Source organism: Sebastes fasciatus, chromosome 1, assembly GCF_043250625.1.
Source record: "Sebastes fasciatus isolate fSebFas1 chromosome 1, fSebFas1.pri, whole genome shotgun sequence".
In the NCBI taxonomy this organism is placed as follows: domain Eukaryota; kingdom Metazoa; phylum Chordata; class Actinopteri; order Perciformes; family Sebastidae; genus Sebastes; species Sebastes fasciatus.
This window is the reverse complement of record NC_133795.1, coordinates 18,266,954-18,278,563: the sequence shown is the minus strand read 5'-3', so window position 1 is coordinate 18,278,563 and position 11,610 is coordinate 18,266,954. Positions and strand designations below refer to the sequence as shown.

Genomic DNA, 11,610 nt, shown 5'->3' with positions numbered 1-11,610 from the left:
TTACATGGCAAGTTTTTTTTTTTTTACAATATTTTATTTCAAAAGTTCAATACAATATAATTGCATGTTCAGATGCTTCATTACAGTTCTGCAAAAATACCTTAAAGTATAAAAATAATATAAAAACAAATTATAAAATATACAACAAATAAACTGTAAAGAAAGGAAAAGATGAATAAAAACAAAACAAAATAAAAAAACAAACAAAAAACATTCAGGGTCTGATAAACAATTGGAATACATTAGAAATGTCTAAACAATTTAATAGTTTTGTTCAATTTATATACATGGCAAGTAAATATCCACTTAGATATGACCTGACAGAAACAGTCCAACTCTCGCACACCAACTCTCGCGAGAGGACACTGCGCCCATAAAGACTATGGACGTCGGTGGTAACGGTGGTGGGCTTCCTGTAAACAATAAACAGAGAGCTATGCTACCTAACAAAACCAGGGGCGAGTTCACCCGCAACACGAGGAAAGATTCAGAGGTACGTACACATTAGTTTGTTATTCATTTAGCAGCTGACTGATCCTAAAGACACGAGGCCTTTCTGCTGCTGTAACTCACAGTAGCCATGGCTACCGACTAGCTCTGTCTGCTAGCTCTAACTAGTATTACACGACTCTGTGAGATAAACTAACCACAGAAACTCATGCTGGTGGAAGAGTTGAAGTAATGCATCTATATTTGTGCAGTGTTTCCTTTCTAGTTCAGTTGTTTCATGTTGAACAGTCAGTGTAGTTTAGCAGAGGCTGGCTAGCTGATGTTAGCTAGTCACAGGCCAGACTGAGCTGTCTGTCTGAGACCTGTTGAATCCTGTCTGCTGCTTCTCTCTAGTGCATTGGGTTAGGGTGTTCATGTTCTTTCATTATATAGTTATATATGTACACCATGGAGCCCTCATAAAACCCATAAAGAAAGCAAAGTGAGTCAGTACTTTCTGTTATGACTCAGTGGGAGGTTTCTGCTGAATATATAATAAATAATCAGACAATAACATAAGATATTACAGATAAAACCAGTGGAAATGTGATTCAGAGGGATTTTCTCCATTTGCCATAAACTGATGCATGATCAACAGTCTTGTAAATGACGTCTTACAGTGTTGGAGGAAGTTCAAATGGAAACACTACAATGTAAAATACACCTTTTTTTGCATTCAAAATGTTACTTAGGTAAAAGTTCATTAGAGCTAGGTAATATGTCGATGTTATATCAATATCGTGATATGATACTACTAGATAGCTAGCTCATGTGAGCTAGTCACAGGCCAGATTGAGCTGTCTGTCTGTCAGGAGTCCAGCTGAGACCTGTTGAACACACAGTCTCCTGAATCCTTTTAGTTTGCTTCTTCTCTCTAATGCATTGCTCTGGAGTGTTTCATAATATAGTTATATATATGTACACCATGGAGCCCTCATAAAACCTATAAAGAAAGCAAAGTGAGTCAGGGCTTTCTATCATGACTCAGTGGGAGGTTCCTGCTGAATTCATCTAATTCAATAAAATCACCTCCAGAATTCATGTTTTCATGCTTTGACCCTTTTGTAATCTTTTGAATAATCAGACAATAACATATTAGAGATATTAGAATCACAGCTAAAACCAGTGGAAATGTAATTCAGAGGGATTTCTCCATTTGCCATAAACTGATGCTGATTTTGTTAATAGTCTGTTTATTGTCAATACTATATATACTGCTCCTTTTTTATACTTCCTTCTATTTAAATGGTTCATATTTTGTTAGCTCTTTTTTACTGTGTTAGCTGATGCATTTTGTTTTTTGCACTATCCCCTTTGCTGCTGTGCACTGCAAATTTCCCCACTGCGGGACTAATAAAGGAATATCTTATCTTATCTTATCTTTAAAATGTTACTTAGGTAGAAATACATTAGAGCAGGGCAATATATCGATATTGTGATATGAGACTAGATATCATCTCAGATTTTGGGTATGTAATATAGTAATATGGCAAAAGTAAGTGTTGTCCTTTCCTGGTTTTAAAGGCTACTTTACAGTAAAGTGATGTAATTTTTTGAACTTACTAGACTGTTCCATTATTTCCCTTTACCCACTTAGTCATTATATCCACATTACTGATGATTATTTATCAAAAATCTCATGGAGTAAATATTTTGTGAAAGCACCAATGGTCGACCCTACAATATCGCTGCAATGATATTTGATTTTCTCCTTATCGCCCAGCCCTAAAGTACATACATTTCTATCAGCAAAACTAGTATTGAAAGGTAAAAGTAATCATCATACCTTCGACTGGCCCCTTTCATTGTTTTTGTTATTATGCATATTCTAGTTTTGGATTATTATTACTGATACCTCAAGGTATAAGCATGTTTTTAATGGCGCAGCTGGTCCTGGTGGCGTTGATTTTAACTGTAACCTAACCTATAATGTTGCATTATATTGTATATAACGATCATATATTTATATATATATATATATGTGGTTGGTTTATAATGGTAGCTATCTGTCAAAACAATGCAGTTTGTAGTCACTAGTACTCTAAAGTACTAATTTCTTTAATCATAAGGGCATAAAATTTGTCATGTGTTGTGCACAGGGGCTGTGTGAGTCTCCAGACCTCGAGTTTGAGTATGCTGATACAGACAAGTGGGCTGCCGAGTTGTCAGGTGTGTGCGGTCATCATGGACATTGAGACTCCTTTTTGTTCCCCTGAATTTTATTCTTTCAACATATAGTGTGTGTTCAGATTATTTATATATTTATTATGTATGTTTCAGAGCTGTACAGTTATACTGAAGGACCAGAGTTTACTACCAATAGGAAGTGCTTTGAGGTCGAATTCAAAACACATGGTATGTAGTTCACCTTACATGTACTCAGTCATTGTAAACAATTTATTACATCTAAGATGAAGAAGGTATAAATATTTATATTACATTAATGATCTCCACCTCTTTTGTATCTTAGTTTCTGAAAAGAAGTGGACAGAGCTGGATGATGCTCAGCACAGAGCTCACGCCATGCGCCTGTTGGACGGTCTGGAGATGATTGCCCGGGAGAAGAGGCTGAAGGTTGCCAGAGCCATTCTTTACATGGCCCAGGGTCAGTCCACATCATTTTAAACTGGTTTAGCACGAATTGATTTTGTAGAGAGTGAAATCTTGCCATGAGGGGCATTGATCAAGGAGGCTCTCTTTGGTTTCCTCTCTGTATTGTTTCTCTCCAGGAACCTTTGCAGAGTGCAGCTCTGAGGCTGAAGTGCAGTACTGGATGAGATACAACATCTTTCTGCTGCTGGATGTGGGGACCTTCTCTGCTCTGGTGGAGCTGCTCAACATGGAGATTGAGTATGTTCTCTATCAGTTTTCTAGCCACGTAGAAGCCATCTTAAATTGATTTTTTTACAAGATGTTTGTCTTGAAAACAATCTACTTACATTCAAAAGTGATGCTAAAATCAGCTTTAGCGTTGTCAGACCACAGTGATCAAAAAAAAAATTGTAGGTTGGCTTTGCAAGGCTACAAGTTAATAAATTTTCTGATGTAAAATAATCTGTCAGGAGAAGAGTATACGATTATTTACAGTATATTCTCCCCTTCAGCAACAGTGCTGCCTGCAGTAGTGCTGTCAGGAAACCAGCCATCTCCCTCGCAGACAGCACAGATCTCAGAGTGCTGCTCAACATCATGTACCTGATGGTGGAAACGATACAACAGGACGACCCGGCCGACAAACCTGAATGGAAAGTCATCAGGGAAACCTTCAGAGCAGAACTGGGTACGTTTCATCAGTGTCAAAAGCTGCAGTCATGCCACCGACATAAACAAACCTTGCAAGGTGAACTAATTCCACTCCACCTCTCTAATCCAGGATCTCCTATGTTCAACAACGAGCCCATCTCCGTCATGCTCTTCGGCATGGTTACCAAGTTCTGCAGCGGTCACGCCCCTCACTTCCCAATGAAGAAGGTGTTGCTGCTGTTGTGGAAGAGCGTACTGGTGAGACACATTCACATGATCTCACAACAACAAAAAGTATAATCTGTAGTTAAGAGACAAATTAAAATGCTATCTTCTGTTTCAGTTCACACTCGGAGGGTTCGAGCAGCTCCAAAGCATAAAGGTTCATAAGCGTGACGAGCTGAGTCTCCCCCCGCTCCCAGAGGACAGCATTCGAGTCATTCGCAGCATGAGGGCTGCTTCTCCTCCTGCGTCTGCGTCCGACCTCATCGAGCAGCAGCAGAAACGGGCGCGCCGCGAACACAAGGTAGACATTACTGCTGCTCCCTGCTCTCTAACCAAACACTGTGTACGTTAAAGAATCATTGCCTTGACTGTAGATCAACCCCTGTCTGCCAGTGGTGCACAATGATGACAGTTCATTGAGTGTATTATTATTAACCCAGTTAGGATCAGAGGTGTGGACTCGAGTCACAGTACTGAAACTCAACTTGCAACTCCAGTGACTCGTGACTTCACTTGGACTTGAGCCTTTTGACTTGAAAATACTAGATACCTTTCCCCAAACCCAAAGATTAAAAAGTATGTCACAGTGTTCAAGCTAGTTAGTTAGTTAAACTATGACTATCAGAGAAAGAAACCTCTCCAAGCGTGGCGTTTTTACTAAATTTGCATAAAGTTTGCCACAAAGATTTAGCACCGTAGCAACATGACACATCTTCAGTCGATATTTGGCTATGCTCCATCCACAGTAGGGAAAGAGTAATGTGAACTGAACAGCTCTAAGAGACATTTATGACCATTTAAAACAGATTCTGAATACTGTTATTTTTCATTAGAGCAGTTGTCAGATTATTGCAGTCCCAAAACTGCTAAATTTTTTCCATGTCAGTATTTATTTGTCTGCACTATTTGCATTGTTTACAACACTTGTCTTGTATATAGATGTTTTATTTCTTATTTTATTGTTGGTCATTGGTGCTTTTTATATATATATATATATATATATATATATATATATGTATAATATTTATTTATACACCTATTTTTTTACATACAGTCCTGTCTATTCTTTACCCTTATTGGTCCAGCTTTGTTTTCCTTGGTCTTAGCTGTTATTTCTATTTCTGTGTAAGTACATTGAAAGAGATGCAAAAAGTCAAATTCCTTGTATATGCACAAGTACTTGGTAAATAAATCTGATTCTGATTTAGACATGAGTTGATATAATAATCTGTACATAATGCATCTTACCGGATTTTAGTAATAATGCCTTCATGCTGCCTTCTTCGTGCCATTAAGTGCCTGTGTTTGTGAGCACATATGTTGATCACTTTTCCACATTCAGTGGCTCCTGGATACAGCGTGATATTATATTTTCTACCTGTTGCCCCTTCATAGATCTGCTCCACTCACAGTGTGTCTTCACCGTTTCCTCGTTTCTCACACAGGCGTTGATCAAACAGGACAATCTCGACGCGTTCAACGAAAAGGATCCTTACAAGGCCGACGACTCCCGCGAGGATGAGGACGACAACGATGACAATGACAACTCTATAGAGGTGGAGACTTTCCCTATGGAGAGGGACGAGGTGATGCCTCCGCCTATTCCTCAGCCTCCGTCAGAGAGGGTGTCCTTCCCCAAAGGACTGCCGTGGGCTCCTAAAGTCAGGTATTTATCGATTCCTTCCTCGTGTACACAAATCTAGAAAGAAACTCATGAAGATTGAGGTCTGTTTTGTTTTGACATTATTGTTTTTACTCCAACAGGGAAAAGGACATTGAAAACTTCTTGGAATCAAGTAGAAGTAAATTTATTGGTTACACACTCGGAAAGTAAGTTTTCTCCATGTTCGCTTTGAGACTAATGTTTTATACCGTGACTGTGTTGTTTGTACTGATGTTATTCTTGTGCATGTCTCGCAGTGATACAGACACAGTTGTTGGCTTGCCCCGGCCAATTCACGAGAGCATAAAGACGTTAAAGCAGGTACTGCATTTGCCGTCCACTATATTTAATAAATTCTGTTTTTCACCTAGAGGATATTCTAAATGGCAACAGTGCTGCCAGATTTACACATAATACATGATACGTTTTCATCTTTTTTTCAGCACAAGTACGTCTCCATCGCTGAGATACAGATTTCAAAGGAGGATGATTTTCAGAAAACCCCTCTGTCTGGGGTAAGTGGGACCAAATACATTAATAATTCACGTATATATATAACCTGTTGGCCTGGAATTATTATTATATCTGAAGATAGAAGACATCTTGATTTGTTAACTCTTCCAGGCTCAACCTGCCCAAGTTACAAAAGAATATAAAATGTTTTTTTTGCTATCATGCTCTTAGAAGTAATCTTAAGTTTTAACTATAAAGTGCACATTACTCTTGCTCTCCAACATCTTGGCACTATGCAGTAGTTAAGATCCTTTCCCATGTGTTTCTAAATGAGCGATACGATGCACTGACTTCACACATTAGAGGATGAGGTTAAGTCTTTGCTCTTTGTTCTGATTCAGGACAGCAGAAGTTTTAAGGCCAAACTGTCTTGAGGTGTCACGGTGATGTTGTTTTGTCTCTTGTTTTCTTCCTCCTCCTCCTCTTCAGGGTGAAGAGGATGTGGAGATGTCCTCCGTTGAGCTGCTCTATCAGGGAATTCTTCCCAGTTTGCCTCAATACATGGTTAGTGCTGTTTGGGCTCGGGTATACTTTACACTGTGGTACTGTGGATCATATCACATGACTCAATGCATTTCGCTTAACACAGCATTTATTATTTACACTTTCATATGTTTTATAGGGCTAAATGTTTCTGTTTTTAGGACCATACAATTAATCTATTGAAATCTTAATATTGTGCCTACAGCGAGCTGGTCATTGTTGTGAAATAAACCCCTTCTAGGCGTCAGTGGACCCCGCCTGTTAGGGTTTATTTTCACAACAATGACTGGCTCGCTGTACATTATCCCTTACTTAACCTATCCCTCTAGCCTCTCAAACCCAGAGATGCTCACAAGTCCTTTTTTTCAAGTCCAAATCAAGCCTCTAGTCATTGTATGTGCGACTTAAGCGTGACTCAAGTCCCATCTCTGTCAGACTGTAACTGACTCCGTGGTGTGTCTCTGAATGTCAGATCGCTCTGCTGAAGATCCTGCTCGCAGCAGCTCCGACCTCCAAAGCCAAGACGGACTCCATCAACATCCTGGCAGACGTGCTGCCGGAGGAGATGCCGTAAGTGATACAGGGCAGCTTTGCCAGTTTCTTCTACAGTGTAACATCATGTTCTGAACTTTAGTAACAATTTTAGATTTATGTCTGAAATACTTTTTAATGGAGATATACAGATTTAAGATTGCATATCCACGGGTCTGGTTAGCAGGCTTGAGAAGATTTTAAATTCAATTTGAACATAATAGAAAATGAAAGGTTGTCTGACCTAAATAAACCACATCAGAGTAAACTGACTGTGACGCTTGCAGGACCACGGTGTTGCAAAGCATGAAACTTGGTGTTGATGTCAATCGACACAAAGAGATCATCGTGAAGGCCATCTCTGCCATCCTGCTGCTGCTCCTGAAACACTTCAAACTGAACCACATCTACCAGGTACGGACGCCACACACTTGTTATTTCGCAAGTCACAATTACGTTTAACTGTATTACATATTTCCCTTAATATTTTAAAAGGATTAAGGGCGTTTTCACATTAGGTACGATTGATCCGTACCGTGCCAGAGTACGATTGTCCCCCCCTCTCTGCTCAGCTTTCATATTGGTAAAGTTGTTCCATACCCGAGTACACTTGCGTCATCATCCACGTGTATTTGTTCATGTTGAAATCAGCTCTTCTAGTAGTTTAAAAAAAAAACATTGCCCGATGCCAATGCCTACTATTGTTTATATTTTTAGGATCCTCTGGCCTGCCTTCCTGCTTTATCACCCATGGCCGTGCACTTCAGAGGATGAGATCGGCGCATGCTCCGAGCATATACAGATATAGATATGAAACAGTTTTATATCTATGAATACAGATTTCGGAGGAGAAAAAAGCCTGCCCTTTCAAAACAACTCGCTGACTGCTAACGTTACTCATGTTAAATAGCGGTCCACTTCTGTGTTTTGGTACAGTTGGCTTTCACACCTGATGCGAACCGTATCAAAGAACACATGATCCGTGTCCGAGACCACCTTTTCAAGTAGACTCGAGTACGGATCGACGAACCGTGTCCGAGTATGGTACGGAGTGTTCACACTAATCAAACGAACTGGACTTTGGGGACGAGTATACTCGGATCTGGGCCCGGGTCCCTGATGTGAAAGCACCCTAAAGCAACTCTTGATCTCATTCTAAATATCCTTCTTAACTGAACGTGTCTTTGTATGCTTATCTCATAGTTTGAGTACATGGCTCAACACCTGGTGTTCGCCAACTGCATCCCGCTCATTCTCAAGTTCTTCAACCAGAACATCATGTCTTACATCACAGCTAAAAACAGGTACTTTCAAGGCCTCTTTAAATAACAAAAAAACATGACTCTCATTTGCAATAAACATCAGTGAAGTGTACTTATGTTGCCTTTATTTCTCTCAATTTTCTTTCCCCGATAGCATCTCAGTACTTGACTTTCCATATTGTGTGGTGCATGAGCTCCCGGAGTTAACCGCAGAGAGTTTGGTGAGTTTTCAGTTGTTTTATAGTTGTTGCCATCTGATTAAGCAGACGCAGAATTTAAGTATTTTTTTGAATGTGGATATTTTTGTCTGTTACAGGAAGCAGGAGACACCAATCAGTTTTGCTGGAGGAATCTGTTCTCCTGTATTAACCTGCTGAGGATCCTCAACAAGCTGACCAAGTGGAAGCACTCCAGAACAATGGTGAGGGAAAGTCTCATCAAATAGCATTTATTGTGACGGATCGTATCACGTTTCCTCGAGTGAAAAATATAATGTTTGAGCTTTCAACGCTCATCTCTTCCCTCACAGATGCTGGTGGTGTTTAAGTCCGCTCCCATCCTGAAGAGGGCGCTGAAGGTCAAGCAGGCCATGATGCAGCTTTACGTCCTCAAGCTGCTCAAAGTGCAGACCAAATACCTGGGACGTCAGTGGAGGAAGAGCAACATGAAGACCATGTCTGCCATCTATCAGAAGGTCCGGCATCGGCTCAACGACGACTGGGCCTATGGGAACGGTGAGTGGAAACACAAACAAATGATTTAATGGTGATGGAAGCTTTGGCTGGAGAAGGAAGGAGAATAAAATAAAAGCTATGATGAATGTATTTTTCATTGCATTGTAGCGTGTGTATATTATTGATTTGCAGTACATTTCCTGTTGTAGGCAGTGAAGTGTATTTGGTCCTAATTAGAGCTGACGCAATTAGTAGGTTAATTGATCAGTCGACTGACAGAAAATGAATCAGCAACTATTCTGATAGGATGGCGAAAAATTCACAGGTTACAGCCTCTTAAATGTGAATATTTGCTGGTTTACTTTGGGCTTTGGACTGTTGGTCAGACAAAACAAGCTGTTTACATATTTCAGCTTGGGTTTAGGGAATTATGTTGGTATTTTTCACTGACATTTTATAGGCCAAACAATTGAGAAGATGAGCATCAGATTAATCGGTAATGAAAATAATTGTTAGTTGCCGTCCAAATCAAGGTCAGACATGTTGGGACCACTCACTGAGTTGTATTTCCACTCAGAGCAGGTTCAAGTGCAGTCATTTATTTATTTTCTTCTACTTTTATTTTTAATTTTATGTAGTATTTATACATATTTTTTCTTTATGATTTTATTTATTTATTTATTGTTATATTTTTCTCTCTCTCTCTTTTTTTTTCCATTATACACCAGTATATATATATATATTTAACTCCATATTTCAGTTTTTTTGTTTTGTTTTAGTTGTTTTTAAATATTATTTTATTGTCTTTTTTCTTTTTGGGGGATTATTGTACCCATGTGCGACTGGCAAATAAGAGACGTTTTTGGGCAGATATGCGTGAATTATATACGTGGATTTAAAAAAATAAATAAAAAGAATACCATGTTTGTATCCTTATGTTATAAAAATCCGTGTCCAGTATTACAGATTTATGTAAATGCTGATTTGCCGTCATAGTCAATCTAGTATTAAAGAATATAAATTGAATCCCATAAAAAGTGCACTAAATATGAACCGCTGTTTGTCGTCCTGGAGCAGATCTGGACGCTCGTCCCTGGGACTTCCAGGCCGAGGAGTGTGCTCTGCGGGCCAACATCGAACGCTTCAACAGCCGCCGCTACGACAAGAGCCACATTAACCCGGACTTCCTGCCTGTGGACAACTGTCTGCAGAGCGTCCTGGGACAACGGGTGGACCTGCCCGAGGACTTCCAAATGAACTACGACCTTTGGCTGGAGCGGGAAGTCTTCTCCAAACCTATTTCCTGGGAAGAACTGCTACAGTGAGAATCAACGACTTTTATAATAAAAATGTTCAATCAGGAGTTCAGACCAACACCAACGGTGCTCTCAGAATTATGTTACATGTTCTGATGGATGGATTTCATTCTCTAAAGGTTACAATCATCATGTTTTACAGTTTGATCGCCGCTCCAAACACGTGACGGAACTATTGAGACACACTAATGCCACCCAGTTGTATTTTTTTAATGGAACCGTGCTGAATCTTGCTCCACATGTGGACTGAAACCCAACCCGTACCTTTACATATACAGGTGTTTGCTCCGTGTGCCTCTTAACTGGAGGTCAGTGAGTTTTAACTTGAAGCACTACATGACAGTTTGTTCTTACTTTTAAAGAGATTTATTTGGAGTAAATTTTATGTATTAACTGGTAAGACTTTAACAAAGGTGTGTTGAGGCAGCATATTTAAGATGTTAATAAACATATAACATTCCCTGGTACATCTCATGTCTTCAGAAAGATGAGAGGAACGGGGTTGGGGGGCTTTTTAGTCTGTATGTACAAATAAAGATGTGTATTACATTTTAATAGTTATCAAACTTCTGTTCACCCGACTTAACCGCTGTTGTTCTGCTGCATTTGCAAATAATTTTGATTTTATTTGCATTATTCTGAGTGCTGCCTACACAGCTTTACTCTGGGACCATAGAGGTGACGATTCAGACCTGAATGGACGTGACAATACAGCCTTGATTTTCTTTTCTTTTTTAAACTAAAGTAACTCATTAGTATCTTAATTCTCTTTGTTGTGTGGAAAAATGGTTGCACATGTTCACATAATGTGGTTGTGTGTGAGAGAAAAGAGAAACATTAAAGTTTCTGGTTTGGGATCAGTGGTTTCTGAGCTTCACTCATCTGACAGCTGTTCTGAACGGGATCATTTCCAGTTTCCTGTCTTTTTCTACTTTCCAGCTTTGTTTTTGTTGTTTTATTATAAAGCTTAAGGAAATGAGAATACATGTAAATTGTGAAACTTATTTATCATGGGTTTGTCTTTGTTTTACATGGACTTAAATACTGTAATAAAATTATACTGTCATTAATTTATTGCATGGCATTTCTTTTTCTTTTTTTAAAGATAATTATTTTGCCTTTTTTTGATAGTGGCAGTAGAGATACAGACGGGAGATGTGGAGGATTGTTAAAGTCTGTTAAATTGAGTTTCTCAGCTGTTCTCAACATGA

The 11,610-nt window shown here is 39.2% G+C and overlaps 1 protein-coding gene across 1 annotated transcript; it reads left to right on the top strand.

The window, feature by feature from the left end:
* The first annotated feature begins 335 nt into the window (after positions 1-335).
* strip1 (striatin interacting protein 1) lies at positions 336-11,473 on the top strand. Its single transcript, XM_074634888.1, has 20 exons — positions 336-493; positions 2,589-2,658; positions 2,770-2,844; positions 2,960-3,094; positions 3,219-3,339; positions 3,594-3,769; positions 3,863-3,990; positions 4,076-4,258; positions 5,403-5,623; positions 5,722-5,787; positions 5,878-5,941; positions 6,064-6,135; positions 6,563-6,637; positions 7,089-7,186; positions 7,435-7,561; positions 8,351-8,451; positions 8,564-8,630; positions 8,726-8,830; positions 8,939-9,143; positions 10,161-11,473. Exons 1-20 carry the CDS (start codon positions 383-385, stop codon positions 10,406-10,408), a joined length of 2,448 nt encoding a protein of 815 aa, XP_074490989.1. The 5' UTR covers positions 336-382; the 3' UTR covers positions 10,409-11,473.
* Positions 11,474-11,610: the final 137 nt, after the last annotated feature.